Below are 16,577 nucleotides of genomic sequence, written 5' to 3' on the forward strand. Positions count from 1 at the left end.
AAGTCATGATATAATAATTTCACAATAATGTTTCATTCTTGTTTTCATTACCATATACACATAAAAAGAAAATGTAATAAGCAACTTGCTTTGCATATAAAGCTAATAACAGTTGGGATAGTTAGAATAAAGAATTATTTCTTGTGATGTTAAAATAAATCTTATGATTAAAAAAGAACAGGTCAACATTTTAAAAGTGGGTACCAATATATTTATTTAACTAAACAGGAAAAGATCACGTCTAAAATGTAGGGAAAGAAATACCTAACTGTCTCATGGGATACTTTAAAGGGCATATCTAGTATTTGAGAAGAGAAGATGGTTTACAATGAAAGCCAACTACCACCTCGGGCAGGCTCCCTGCTTCATTCTGCATCTGTCAACTTGAATGAACCATAGCATCCCCAGATTCCCAGAAGGTCAGGGTGAGGGTTCATCCTCCAGTGATGGTTTAATGGGAAATAGGGAAACATTACCAAAAAATGGGTGAGGGAGCTTTAAACATTCATCAATGCAGGTACTAAGGCTGGCTGGTGGCTTTCTCTCCGTTAATGTATCACAGAAAACAAACTGGGCACAAATGAAGTTTTCAACCTCCTCTCTGAATACTGCAAGGCCTTCCTGGTGGTGGTTAGAACCATTTGTGTTCACCAGAGACCCATGGCTTACTAGTCTCACTGCTTGTATGCCCTATGTAGCTTCCAGAAAACAGGAAACATGATTAAACTAAGGAATAAAACTTCACTAATCCACACAAAGGGACCTGGGATATAGGAAAGGAAGAAAATAAAAGAAGCTAAGCTGCAGCAGGAGAAAGGATGACTTAAAGTTTTAATTCAGTTTTATTACTTTCACTATTTATAGGAAACTCGACTAATATTCCCACAAAATAGAAGTTTTGGAAATTTGGTCTAAGGATTAAATTAGATGAACCCATGAGTATGTAAACTATATGAAAATTTCCAAACTTCTATGTACTGAGATCAATTTTTTTAGCATTTGTATTATATTTCAAAACTAGTGAGTACTTAACAATAAAATTTTCATTGCTAGGCTGTGTCAGACAAGTAAGACACACAGCATAGAGGGTGAGGCAGTTCTCAGAAGTCACGGGTAAACTATTCCAAGATTAAGGTGGTAGTTCTCAGGTCTCCCTAATCCACAGCAGCACACGTGATACGTGAGTTCTATACCAACCAAACTAAATCTAAATTGTAGGGAATCTATATTTGGATCATTAAAAAGAGAGAGTGGAGATCTAGCAAAAAACAATCTATTCTGTTTCCTTACCGTTATTATCCCAAACTGGGAAACTCACCTCTTTATCAGCCTTTTGAAGGTAGTAGAGAAGCAAAAATAGAGGGTCCATGGGTGTGGCAAGGTGGAGAAGACCTCCTATAGATTAAAAAGAGAACAAAGGGAATTAATGCCTGAAAAGACATCTTAATCCCAATGTGGAAACCATTCATCGAAAAATGTATGTGAAATTCTAGATTCGGAAGCTCTTCTTACACAGGCCCAAGATTCTATGCGATTCTCTCAAAAGGCAGAATGTGGTCCATAAGATTTTACTCCCAAGAGCTTCAAATCCCTGTGTGTAGAGGATAGCCAAGACACTGAAATCAATCTACCTTTCTATTTCTCTTTAGAAATCATTTTTAACAGAGATCTTCCCCACCGCCCCAAAAAGGCAAGGGTTGGGGGAAATATGGACAGAATGTGAACTGCACAAACATAGGAAACCTATATAAGTCTATCTATAAAGCTGCAGTAAAATGTAATTTCCTGTGCTTTTGAGGACAAAGCCATGGGAAAGCAATATTATTCCCCTCTGTACATAGCTCCTTCTATGGTCTGTGGGCTCACACCTCCAAATTGCTAATGACACAAAGCTCAGAAGGTTGTTACCCACCCCAGATTCTGCCCCATGCCCCAAAGAAACAGGCAACGGGGCAGGCGCCTAACAAAACTAAGTATAACAAACTGGAAAATCTGCATTAAGATTAATGGTGCTCTCCAGGCTGAAAGAAAAAAGGCAAATCAAACAAAGCAGCCTACCTACTCCCCACTTTTCCTTACTCTATCACACTCCCCTCAGAGCACCCCAGACTTCCTCTTCCACAGAAGTGAAGCAGAAGAGCTAGTTCACCAAATGGAACATAAACAATTCATTTATCTCCATGTTTATTACTCTGGTTTCAGGAAATACATGCACTTACTTTTAGTCTCTAACAGAGGAATTTATCTACACAGCCAAAATTCTAACCCTAAATTATATATATGAATCCATTTCATAGTAAGCAAAAAATTTAAGGAAGTAATTTCATATTATGATATTAGTTGATTATTTTTTTTAAAAGTAGAAGTTTATGAAAACAACCTATCAGAAGCTCTGAGTTCATTTTACACGAGGCATCTATTATGTTCAGAAATTAGGAATAGGTTTCTAGGTCTGAAAACAAAAATTATTAAAAACTGCTCTTTCTTCAAGGCTAAGTTTAAAAAGAAGACAATGATGGGAAAAGCAGGTACCTATGCTGTGAAAACTACTCTAAACAACAAGGTCTACTAACAAAGAAAAAAAAGTAGGTACCAACTCAGTCCAGGAGAAGTGACCAATATTTTCCAGTTCATCTGGATATTACTGTGTCTATCTAGGCAGGCGCAACTGCAAGTGTACGTATTATATAATGGAAGTCAGAAGTCTCACATACTGCCAAACGAGCAAGCATGGCAGCAATAATAGAAGGGAATATACATGCTCCAACTACCAGGCTATACAGACTACCATTGCATTCGACAACTGAAAACCACTTTAATTCTTCTCATGCACATAGGTATAGGAAGTTTGTCAGCAGCATGAAATCCTTCTTCTTCTGTCTTAGAAGCAAGGCCAAGTGGCCTTCCTACCTTAGGTCTAAGTAGCCATGTACAGAGTCAACAGAAAGCAGGGGGCTAAGGAAATTGAAAGTACTCTCTGGAAACAATGAGAACTGGCGGAGGAAATACAGAGTGCCTCAACTATCCTAGGATGCCCCCCTCCTACCCACCCCCCTCAGAAGCTCCAGAACAGCATGTGGTATCCCTTTCCTTTTGAGTCAACACTACTCCAAATGAAAGGAACATAAAAAGAAATAGAACTTTGGTGTTGGGGGGGGGGGCATGTGTGTGCTTAGGGGAAGGGTGGCAACAGTAATTTATATGACAAAGCATTTAAAAAAAAAATCTTTGTTCTATTAATTCTATTTCAGAAGCTTTATCAATATCCATTTCCAAGGCAATAAGATGTTGAAAACTTGAAAATCCTCAACTGTGGCTAACAAAAGAGCAAAGAGTTTCTAGTCAAGACAATGCACTCCATGGTCCAAAGGTCATCTACCTCCTGACTAAGAATGTATCAGGGCGTCAGGAGACAAATCAGTCGTTAGGGAAACATTTCCTACCATCTAAGGGCTGTAGGTATTGATATAAACTTGCTCCAATTATCTTTCCTTTCTCCTTGATTAAACCCTGCTCTGATGCCAAGGAAGAAAAAATCATGGACCAGACTCTAAAGCAGGAGGATAGACCCCGTACGCCCGTGAAGGATGGAAAAGCTAGAGTATGTGTTTAGTTAATGGAAATATATACACGAGTCACTTACCTGATTGAACTGATTGATTTATAAACCAAGAATGGTGTTTTTCCTTGAAAACTTTTATTTCAAACAGCTGCTGTGGACACATATTGAACAAGTAAAGGGCTCCTTCCCCTGTTAAGACAAATCTGTTTTTTATTTGTAAGTTTTCACACCCACAAAAAAAAAAAAAAATCAAAAGACTACCCAATAGTTCTAAGGAATGTTCCTAATATGAACATAAACATACACCAGATATATAGTCTATACAAACTGACTCCAAGCAAAGCTTATAGTTAATATATACAGATGCTTGTTTTCCAGCTCTATAACCCTCACTGAACTTAAACCAATAAATAATAAAATGCAAATCATTTATCTTAACTGCTACAAAGCCTCTTATTGAATCTTCCATTAGATCAGGAGGGAAACCCATTCTTAAACGACCCAAACCTAATGATTCAGCCAGATGAACTGAGCTGGCATGTCGGTGCCTGTCTCCAAGGCAGCCCGTGGCTCCCCACACGTAGGGACCAAGAGAGACTGAGCCTGCAGACCCCGAAGGCCAGCTCTGAGTGAGAGGCAGGGCCCTTCAGTCAGGAAACTTTTCCCTAAACATAGCACAATCAGGGACTTTGAATCTGTCTCTGCCACATGCTGGGTGTGTGCCCTGGGGGAAGTTATGTAAACCTTTCTGCGCCTTGGTTTTCATATCTGTAATCTGCAATACTGAACCTACCTCACAGGGTTTTTATAAGGATTAAAAAGAGAATATGCAAAGTTCTTAAAACAGTACTTGGCACACAGTAAGTGCTCAGCAAGTACTAACCTTTATTTTATCCATAGTCAATGCAGCAAATATACACATTTGTTTTTCTGTTGTCTATGGAAATTTAGATAAAAAAAACCTTTTTATCAGAAGCCTGACTTTTTTTGTACCTTTACTTTTGCTAACTCTTTTAGAATCTTTACTGCTACCTAAAATTTCTCTTGAAAAATATATTTCTCACTTCAACTTAGTCTTCTGCATAATTAGAAGCTCTAAATAATAAAGCAGATCAATTACATTCAATTTCATTTTAAGGTAAAGAAAGCTGGAGGAAGCCAAGAATTTTTTTCCTCTCTTGTTGTTTCTATTACATGTTTTTCTAACAGTAACAGTAACAAGAAGACACTAGCCACTGGCTTCCCCTTGCTTTTTCTAGTGGGTCTTACAGTCTGCAGGAGAATGTTCTGATTTACTAAGTATCGGGTATCTACTCAAAATCTTATAAAATTAACAATAACTTATAACATAAATCTTATAAAATAAGTTAACGGAAAAACAATTCCACATAGAGATAAATATTATCATCAACATTACTACATATTTATGCTATATTTTAATATTTTTGCCTAAAAATTAGAAGACAAACAGAAAATACATGAATATAAGGTTAAAATAAAATTATTTCTGATAAAATGTGTATCTCTTCAATATACAACGATTTTAGCACACAATAAAAATCACCCCTTGACAGGAAAAAAATACACTACTTTCTGGTCAGAACAAAATAAGGAAAGTACAGCTAAAAATGAAACTACTCATAATCTTGGCATGTCTAGTAAAAGCCTTCTCCTCCCCCACCCTGGCTGTTTATTTTACTTTATAACATAAAATGAATATAAATGGAGACTAACTACTCGAAGAAAAGTTGGCTTAAGAAAGCCAAAGAAAATTAACCTGTTTTCAGAGAGAAATCAAACTAGCTACTTTTTTGTTTTGCCGTCCATTATTTCTGATGAATGAACAGTTCTATAGATTAAAATCATAAAAATAAATAAAAAATGTTTAGGCAGAGTGAATCATCTGAGAAGACTAGTAATGTCATTAGCTTGCTTGTCACCCTGTAATGCCATTTAACCTTTAAAAACTTTTTAGTTAGAACATGCAAAGGCAAATAAGTGTATATATTTTTTTCAGCCACAACGTTTAAAAAAAGTTCAAGTTACTATTATCGGAAGAGAGAGAAGGAGAGAGCTTACCTAAACATGGGTTGACCAATTTTACAAACATAAGCCCACTTTTCATTTTCTTTGAAGCATCTTTTAAATATTCTGAAAAGAAACAGTGAGTTTGTAAAATTAAAAGACATTTGCTTTGTTGCTCTTCTAATTTACTTTATCCTGATTTTCTTTCTTTATATGATTTTTTTTCCCTTCAATTTTTAACTCAATCATATTGCTTAGGAGCTGTGTGATCTTGAGCAAATTACCAATGTCTCTATAAGGCGCATGGGGGTTTTTAGGTTGTTTTAATTTACCTCCTTGAGAAGTGATGAGGAATAGGACTTTAAGTCAGGTGTCCTGAGTTACAAGCTTGGCTCAACCACCTGGAAGCTTTGTCACCTTGGGCAAGGTTCTTCATGTCCTACATCAGCTGTCACATTTATAAAATGATAACATACATATTTGCCTTTCAGATAATTAAATTAGCTAATCTGCTGAGAGTTCTTAACATATTCAGAAAAATAGAAACACATAATAAATGATAGTTACTTTTACTAGTATTTATTGTTACTATTATTATGAAATAGAACATTTTTAAAATAAATATTTCCTAGACATTTATACTTTTTGGCCCTAATTGTGATGACCTAATCATGTCCTCTGCCCATTTTTCTAGTGCAGTATTCATCTTTCTTTTACTATTTTATGAGGAGTTTTTACACAATAAGAATATGAACTCTGTTTTTAATGATTTTTTTTTGCCATTTAGAAGATCTATATTTTTATGTAATCATATCAATATTTTCCATTATGTTTGTACGCTTTCTGTCATACTTAGAAAGCCTTCTCTTTCTCAAGATAATGTGAATTGCCTATATTTTCTTCTAATACTTTTAGATTATATGTTTAACCTATCTGGAATATATCTGGGTGTAAGACATGGAGAGATCGGCTTTAATTCTTTTTCCATTGAGCTGCCCAGTTGCACCAGCACCATCAACTGAATGACCCATCATTAAAAGAATTCCTTTATGCTAAATGTTTAAAACACATGTATGAGTCTGTCAAGGAACATTCTATTTTGATCCACTAAGCTGTGTCTATATTAGCATTAGTACTTCAATATTTTCATTATCGTAGCTTTAAAATACATTTTAATATCTACTGAGGTAAGCCCCCTCACATGTTTCCTTTTCAATATTGCACTGTCAAAGTTTTAATTATATAAATTATAACATAAAGACGATAAAATTTTATTTATAACATCCTCCATACATTTTGAGTGGCACATTCACAGAATTCATTTTAAGAATCTCTCTCCAAAAGGGGCTATGACTACCGTGTTTCCCCAAAAATAAGACTTAGCTGGACCATCAGCTCTAATGCATCTTTTGGAGCAAAAATTAACATAAGACCCAGTATTATATTACTTATATTATATTATATTATATTATATTATATTATATTATATTAGACCCGGTCTTATACTATAGTAAAATAAGACTGGGTCTTATATTAATTTTTGCTCCAAAAGACGCTTTAGAGCTGATGGTCTGGCTAGGTCTTATTTTTCGGGGGAAACATGGTAATAAGGGAGCAGAGCAAGAACCTACCAAAGAGCAAATCAGAAAGCTTCAGGGAAGGAAAGGAACTTTTAGTCACTTTTATTTTCTATGGTCCCCACTGCCTTTGCCCTACTTCAGATCTTCAGCAAGCATGTTTAGAAACTGACTTATAAATGGTTAAATACAACTTTTTTCTGAAAATAATGACTGCATATATATATATATATATATATATATGTATATATACACACACACATATATATATATATACACACACACTAATTTTGAGATTTCCACTGCAATCAAATGGAATAATAGGAACCCAATTTACCTTCCCACCTGAAGTAACCAAAAAAAGACAAAATGTACAAAACAGCTATTTCAAGACATTGGCTACTGAGCCATGCAGGATGGTGATCTCTGAGAGACAGTGATCTCTGAGCCCTGTGACTTCCCCAGCTTACTGCCTTGAGTGAGTTTCCAGGCCATGGTGTAGAATGGAAGAACCCAGCTGAAGCCTGGCAGATGCCCTGAGTTGAAGAGAGGGAGCTGAGAGTTCTGGAGATACGATGGCTAGAGTTTACAGGAAAGGAGAGAGCTACAAAGAAAGAAAACCCCAGAGACCTGCTCAGGGTACTGCCTAGGTCTTCAATAAAATAAGGATCAGCGAATGCATATGATGTGACTCACTACCTGAGGGCTGGGAGAAAAACCATCTGAACAGAGGAGAGGAAACAGTACCTCACGTTCACTTAGGGCCTTGCATTGGGCCTACTCCCAGACAGACTGGAAAACCTCATAATTCAGAGGTCATTGGGTAGATCCTTAAAAAGGTCTTGCCTCAGTAATATAACCATAGACTCAAAGCTGCTCTGGTTCCACTGAACTAATTTTAAAAGTAATACCTAAAAGGATCAAATTGTTTCCAAGTACCTTCACTGTGTCCCAGAATGAATCTCAAGATTATTTATAAGAATACAAAAATGTTCATCAACCAAAACGATAAAATCAAATATTCTAATCAATCTAATCAAATATTGCGAGGTATTTAAAGAAGCAGAAAAAAGATGGCGTATACTGAGAAAAACAAAGAAATCAATTACTGAGAGACAATTATTGATATTAGACACAGATGTTAGAATGAACAGATAAGAGCATTAAAACAGTATTACTCATAAGTAGACAATTAGAACATTTTTTTAGAAGACTCAACTTGAGATGAGATTAATGGCAGATGAAGATTAATGAACTTGAAGACATAGTAATAGAAACTATCTAAAATGAAAGCACAGAGAAAAAAATAATTAAAAATAAAAAAAGAGTATCAGTGAACTGTGGAACAACTTTAAGCATCCTAGTAATATATATGTAATTGAAATTCCTGAAAGGCGGGGACAGGGATAGAAAAAAATATTTGAAGAAAGTATGGCTGAATATTTTCAATTTGATGAAAACATAAACCCACACATCCAAGAAGTTCAATAAATCCAAAGAAACAGGAATAAAACTATACATAAGATTAACAGTTCAAAACGAGTAATAAAAAGAAAATCTTAAAAGCAGAAAGGGGAAAAAAACCCCACATTTTGTACTGAGGCACACAGCTAAAAATGACAGTAAATTTCTTGTTGGAAACAATGCATGCCAGAAGACAATGGAGAAACGTCTTTAAAGCACTAAAAGAAAACGATGAATCCAGAGAAAATACCCTTCAAAAATGAAGATGATAAATAGACTTTTTCAGATATACAAGAGCTGAAAGAAATTATAAATCATCAATAGACCCACACTACACTGAGTGCAAAGGGAAGTCCTTCTGGCAGAAGGAATATGACATCAGATGAAAATATAAATCTAAACAAGGGAATGAGGAACATTGTGTGGTAATGGTGACTGCAGGGATAAATAAAAAAGAATTTTCTTATTGTTTAAATCTCTTTAAAGATCACTCACAAAAATAACAATGATTTAGTGCAGGATTTATAACATATGGATAAATACAATGTATGACAACGATAGCACAAAGGCCAGGAGTGGAGAAATAAATGCATACCATTGTAAGTTTCACATTACACTATGCGAAGTGGTGTAATATCACTTGATGATAGAGGTGATCATTTAAATATGTGTACACTATACCCTACAGCAGCCACTAAAATTACAAAACAAAAAATGCTGTCACTAATAATACAACAAAGGAGATGAAACAGAATCATAAAAAAGTGTGTAATCCAGAAGAAGGCAGAAAGGGGGTAAGAAATACAAAGAACCAATGAGAAAAATAGAAAACAACCAGCGAGATGACAGACTCAAACCTAATCATGTCAACAAACACATTCAACGTAAATAGTCTGTACACCCCAATTAAAAGACAGAAATTAAATTGTCAGATTGGATTAAAAAAGTAAGATAAAACTATATTCTGCCTATAAGACACACATTAAATACAAAGACACAAGCAGATTAAAAAGTAAAAGAATAAGATAAAGTGTACTTACCATGCTAACACTAATTAAAAGAAAGATGAAATGGCTCTGTTAATAACAAGGATTATTAACAGGCATAAAGTAGGTCATTTCATAATGACAGACGGCTCAAGAAATAATCCTAAATATTTATGCTCACAAATACAGAGCTTCAAGATGTACAAGGTAAAACCTGATAGAACCCTCTGCCCCATCTCTAACCCCTGGCAACCACTAATCTATTTTCCGTCTCTATAATTTTGTCATTTTGAGAATGTCAAATAAATGAACCATACGGATTCAATTTTATGAGTCTCTTAAGACTTTCGTGTCTGCAACTTATAAAAACATAAAGGATAAAGTTTAGCACTGTTAAAAAGTTTTACAAAAGACTAAAACAGGTTATGGTTTTCTCTCCTTTCCCCCCTTGCTGTTTCTCACTTTTCCAGTATCACAAATCTTCATCATTCAAGACATAGAAACGGTGTCCTCTCTCTTTTTCCATAATACACCCTTTATTTTATTTCAGTACTACAGCATCTCTTTCACCTTTAAGTTGGTAAATTACTGATTTTTTGTTTCCTTTTTTCTTCAGTAGAAAACTTTGGTTCTAGTGATCCTTGCCAGTTCTTCAGCATTCCCATTCCTCCAGACCTTAAAATAATTAAAATTTACAAATACCGAAAGTCTAAAAACATATTTTTAATAACTCTACAAGGGAAACAGTGTTTCCATTTTTTTTCCCCGGAAGAGCAGTAAGTTCAGAGGATTAGCTATAGCCTAAAATGTCAAATTATAAGAACTTTGGAATTATTAAGTGGAAATAAATACTGAATTAATGTGTTCTGCTGCAAATGCCAGTGTTCTCTGAAATATGCTTTGAGATACAATAGTATAGATAACACTGAAATGTCTAGTTAGTGAAAGAAGTCATCTTTCTCACACTGTGCCAACAAAAGAACTTGCTATTAGACTGAATCTTTCAACATAGAATTCCAAGTGAGATGCTATACTCAGGTTGTTTTCCCCTCTTTAACTATTGAATGCATTTTAATCTCTCCTGGCCAGTTTATTAATTTATTAACTATTGATTAGCAAAAACAGATACAGCACCTACTCATGGGGTGCTTTTGGATGTCCATGGTAGAGGCAGATATTGAATCAAATAATCACACAAATGTAGACTGCGAATGTAACAACTGCTACGAAGAAGAAAATACATGGAATACGAGACCTTATGACAGAAGATATAAAATAGACGAGGAGGTATGCAAAGGCTCCCTATGCCTAGCACTGGTTAAGTTCTTTGCTTGGATGGTTAAGGAGTCAAATGAATTATCCATTTGTTTCACCAGTTAAATCTTTAGTTGGCTCCTGGGTCAAACCCAATTCACAGAAGGTTTTTGTTTGATATGCACATTTTTAAAAATTAGAAATAGGTGCCAATATTTGGAAATCATGTGATTTTACAGAGTTCAGACTGCAAATATATTTCCCTAAATATGAAAAACAATTAGGTAAAGATTTTGCCTTGCACAATAAAAAAACCTGGCAACAACAAACTCACTTTATCGGACGGTAACTACCAGTCTCTGGTTGCCCTTAGTCCTCCTCTACAGCAAGCTGTACACACTCATCTCATTGTTGGATGATTGTCAAATGCCACGTCTGTCCTAATTAAACTGACTTCTCAGTTGATAGATTCTATGTACTCATACCACAGCAGGACTTAGCAAATATCAGGTGTTAAATAACCATTTGGTAATAAACACCACTGTCTTATTGAATCATTTTTATATTACCAATTTCCTCTCACCAATTCAGGCACTATTCTTGGCATTGAGGATAGAGCTGTGAATGAAACAAAGCCCCTGCCCTCACAGAAAGACAACATTCAATGCATCCCTTTGTCTTCCCCTGTCTACCTCTTCTCCACTCTAGTCCATCAATCCCCATGCTCTGCCCACACCTCATCCACTTCTACATGGCAGGGAATAAGACACAGATCTGCCAGAACCTGGAGGTCCTGGGTCCAAAACTGGGCTGTCCAACACAAATAAATGCATTCCCCAAATGAAAGCCACATATGTAATTTAAAATTTTCTAGGAGCCACATTACAGATAGGTCAAGTAAAGCTCAATGATAAATTTCTTAACCCAATAATCTAAAATATTTCTATTTCAACACAGAAAAAAATTTCGTATGAAATGTGTTAGCACGATGTAAGCTGTAGGTTTGTCAGATGCCTTTTATCAGGTTGAGAAAGTTCCCTATTCTTGTTCGTGTGTGTGTGTGTGTGTGTGTGTGTGTGTATATGTATGATGAAAGAGTATTAGATTTTTCTCAAATGTTTTTCTGTGACTATTGAGATGATTATGTGGTTTGGGCCTTTATTTTATTAAAATGATATAATTACATTGATTGATTTTGGTATGTTGAACCAACCTTGCATTCCTAGAATAAATCCCACTTGGTCATGGTGTATAATCCTTTTTACATACTCCTGGATTTGGTTTGCAAGTTTTTGAGGATTTTTGTATCTATGTTCATAGGGATATTGGTCTGTATTTTCTTTTCTTACATCTTTGGTTTGGGGATGAGGGTAATACTAGCCTCATAGAATGAGTTGGGAAGTGTTTTCTCTTTTTCCATTATTTAGGAAATTTTGTAAAGGACTGGTACTAACTTGTTCAGTACTTAGTAGAATTAACCAGTGAAGCTATCTGGGATTGGACTTATTTCTATGGAAAGGTTTTAATTTGCTAACGTAATCTGTTTACTTGCTATAGGTCTATTCAGAGTGTCTATTTCTTCTTGGATCAGTTTTGGTATTTTATGTCTTTCTAGAATTTGTCCATTTCATCAAAGTTATCTATTTGGTTGGTATACAGTTGTTCACAGTATTCCTTTCTGATCCTCTTAATTCTGCATGATTAGTAGCAATGACTCCTTTTTCTTTTCTGATTTTAATAATCTGAGTCTTTTCTCTTTCATTTGTGGGCTAGCTAAAGATTTGCCAATTTAGTTGATCTTTTCAAGAGGGCAACTTTAGTTTCATTGATTTTTCTCTCTGCTGTTTTTCTATTCTCTATTTTGTTTATTTCTGCTCTAATATTTATTTTTTTTCCTTCCACTTTCTTTAGGTTTGTTTGATTTGTTCTTCTTTTTCTAAAAGTTTCTTAAGGTGGAGATTATGTTAATGATTTGAGGTCTTCCTTCTTTTTTAATACAGGTATGTATAGCTGTGTATGTTGCTCTAAACACTGCTTCACCTGTATCCATTTTTGATATATTGTATATCATTTTCATTCATTTCAAAGTATTTTCTAGTTTCCCTTGTAACTTCTTTTTTTTTTCATTTTTAAAACTCAACTTTATTGAGATATAATTTACATATGATACAATTCACCAATTTAAAGTGTATAATTCAATGGTTTTTAGTATATTCACAGAGTTTGTTGCCCAATCATCACCACAATTTAATTTTAGAACTTTTTATCATCCCCCAAAATAAACCCAACACCCACTAGCAGTTACTGCCATTTCCCCCTCACTCTCCTAGCCATAGGCAACCACTAATCTACTTTTTTTTTTATTAGTTTCAGGTGCACAAGACAAAGTAATACTTAGACGTTTATCATTTATATCCCTCACACTGTGGACCCCCCTCCCCCCATCCACTATCTCTCTGACATCGCACCGAGCCATCACATTTCCACTGTCTCCACCTCCAATGCTGCACTCCGCCTCATGTAAGTGTATACATACAAATATATATATATATATATATATATATATATATATATATATATATGTATATATAATAGTATAGTTGGCATTCATTATTGTTCAGCTTCAATGCAGTGATCAGGCATCTACATCTTCCCTAAGGTGGTCTCCCAAATGGGACACATGTCCATGGGATACCCTACAAAATCTTTACAACATTATTGATTACGTTTCCCAGATTAATTTTCAAAACTCCGTGGCCATCTTGTGGTTACCGACTGTTTTCTAATCCCCTCACCTTCCTCCTTATCCCCACCCCCCCGCCCATCTAGCAACCCTCAGTTTTTCCTCTTTGTCTCCAAAACTGTTTCTGATTAGTTCATTCACTTATTCTTTTCTTTAGATTCCGCATATAAGTGAGATCATATGGTACTTGTCTTTCTCTGTCTGACTTATTTCACTTAACATAATGTTCTCTAGGTCCATCCATGTTGTTGCAAATGGTAAGATTTCTTTCTTCTTTATGGTTGCGTAATACTCCATTGTATAAATGTACCACATTTTCTTAATCCAGTCATCTACCGATGGGCATTTCAGTTGCTTCCATGTCTTGGCTATTGTCCCTTGTAACTTCTTTGATCCATTGGTTATTAGGAGTGTATTGTTTAATTTCCACATATCTGTGAACTCTCCAAATATCTTCCTATTATTGGCTTCTATTTATATTCCACTATTTTTGGACAGCATAGTTTGTATAACTTCAATACTTTCAAATTTAATGAGGTTTGTTTTATGGCCTAAAATATGGTTTGATCTGGAGAATGTTTCATGTTCACTTGAGAAGAATGTGTAGTCCACTGTTGTTGAGTGGAGTGTTCTATAGATGTCTCTTAGGTCTTGTTGATTTAATATGGTGGTCAAATTTTCTATTTCCGTGATGCTCTCCCTCCTAATTGTTTTATCCATATTAAAAATGGGTTATTAAAATCTCCCGCTATAATTGTTCAATTGTCTATAACTCCTTTGAATTCTGTCGAGTTTTGATTCATGTATTTTTGGACTCTGTCATTAGGTATACCAGATCTGACAATTAAGTTTGCACTTATTGCAACAATGTTGCTAACCTTTTTTGATATTAGAGGGATTATTTATTATGAATTTGTACCAACTGGATAAATAGTTAATCAAGTTAACTGTTTGGAAGTGCTGAAATGGCTGCATGAAAAAGTTAGAAGACCTGAACTTTTCAGCAACAATGCAGCATGACAATGCACCAGCTCCCATGGTACTATCGGTGAGGGAGTTTTTAGACAGTGAACAAATAACTGTATTGGAGGAATAACCTCCCTACTCACTTGATCTGGCCCCCCCATGATTTCTTTCTTTACCTGAAGATAAAGGAAATATTGAAAGGAAGACATTTTGATGACATTCAGGACATCAAGGGTAATGCAAAGACAGCTCTGATGGCCACTCCAGAAAGAGTCCCAAAATTGCTTTGAAGGGTGGACTAGGCGCTGGCGTCAGTGCATAGCTTCCCAGGAGAGTACTTCGAAGGTGACCGTAGTGATATTCAGCAGTGAGGTATGTAGCACTTTTTCCTAGGTTGAGTTAGCAAACTTAATTGTCCAACCTCGTATTTACATATGTTTATAACTGTTATATCTTCCTAATAGACTAAACTGTTGAGATATTATCATTGTAAAATATCTCTTTGTGTCCTGTAACAATTTTTGCTTAAAGTCTATTTCAGCTGGTATTAGCCATATCAGCTCTCCTTAAATTACTGTTTGCATATTGTATCTTTTTCCATTTGTTTATTTTCAACCTATTTGTGTCTTTGATCCTCAAGTATTTGTCTTATAGACAGCATATAGTAGGAGCATGTTTTTCCACACTCCATTCTGCCAATCCTTTCCTTTTAATAGGGATGTTTAATGCATTTACATTAATGTAATTACTGATAATGTAGGATTCACATCTGTCATTTAACAATTTGTTTTCTATATGTCATGTTTTTGTTCCTCTATTCCTCTATTATTGCCTTCTTTTGTATTAAAAAATATATTATCTATTGTACCATTTTAATTCCCTTGTTGTTTCTTTGACTCTATTTTGGGGGGAGTTATTTTCTTTGTTGTTGTCCTGGGAATTACAATTAGCATCTTAACGTACAATGATTTAGTTCAGATTAATGCTAACTTGAAAATTTCAATAGTATATAGAAACTTACCTGCACTATATTCTTCCTCCCCTCCCTTTGTGCTATTATAATATAAATTACATCTTTATATAAGTCCATTAACAGTTTTATAATTATTGCATTGTGAAGTTGTATTTTAAATCAGATCGGAGAAAAGAGTTACAAACAAAAATACATTGTACTCTTTCTTATATTTATCTATGTATTTATCTTTACCAGTGCTCTGTATTCATGTGGATTCAAATTACCATCTAGTGTCTCTTCCTTACTACTGTAGGACTCCCTTTATGATTTTGGCGGGAGACAGGGGCGAATTATGTCTCCTAGGGATAAATTCTCTCATGTTTCTTAATCTGAGAATGTCTTATTTTCTCCATCTCTTAGATAGTTTGTCATATGTAGAATTCTTGGTTGAGTGTGTTTTTCTTTCAGCATCTTGAATATATCATACCACTAACTTGTGGCCTCTATGGTTTCAAATGAGAAGGCAGCTGCTCATCTTACTGAGGATCCTTTCCTTTTAAGTCATTTTTTAAAAGACTTTTATTAAAAATATAGCTAACATACAATATTATATGAGTTTCAGTGGGTACACCATAGTTATTCAACATTTATATACCTAAAGAAGTGATCACCATAAGTCCAGCAACCATCTGATACCATACTATCGCAATATTATTGACTATATTCCCTATGCTGCATATTATATCCCGATGACTTATTTGTTTTACACCTGGAAAATGGACCTTTATTCCCCTTTCCTTTTAAATTTTTAATTACACTTGACATTCAATATTATTTTATATTAATCTCAGTTGTATGGCATAGTTGTTAGACATTTATATAAGTGATTCCCCCCAATTAATCTAGTACCCACTGTGCACTATACATAGTTATTGCCATATTACTGGCTATATTCCTTATGCTATAATTTACATCCCCATGACTATTTTGTAACTACCAATTTCATTTTAATCCCTCCACCTTTTTCCACCCTGCCCTCCAATTC

The 16,577-nt window shown here is 34.9% G+C and overlaps 1 protein-coding gene across 3 annotated transcripts in view; it reads right to left on the minus strand.

Moving 5' to 3' along the window:
- Positions 1-16,577, minus strand: part of RNASEH2B (ribonuclease H2 subunit B) — a 65,676-nt gene that overhangs the window by 33,871 nt on the left and 15,228 nt on the right. For all 3 annotated transcript variants that reach the window (XM_033104901.1, XM_033104900.1, XM_033104899.1), the window contains exons 2-4: positions 5,642-5,713; positions 3,644-3,751; positions 1,319-1,395 (exon numbers count right to left, since the gene is read on the minus strand). In XM_033104901.1, the coding sequence (XP_032960792.1) occupies positions 1,319-1,395; positions 3,644-3,751; positions 5,642-5,713 (257 nt within the window). The remainder of the gene's footprint in view (positions 1-1,318; positions 1,396-3,643; positions 3,752-5,641; positions 5,714-16,577) is intronic.

This window comes from Rhinolophus ferrumequinum, chromosome 4 (genome assembly GCF_004115265.2).
Source record: "Rhinolophus ferrumequinum isolate MPI-CBG mRhiFer1 chromosome 4, mRhiFer1_v1.p, whole genome shotgun sequence".
NCBI classification, from domain to species: domain Eukaryota; kingdom Metazoa; phylum Chordata; class Mammalia; order Chiroptera; family Rhinolophidae; genus Rhinolophus; species Rhinolophus ferrumequinum.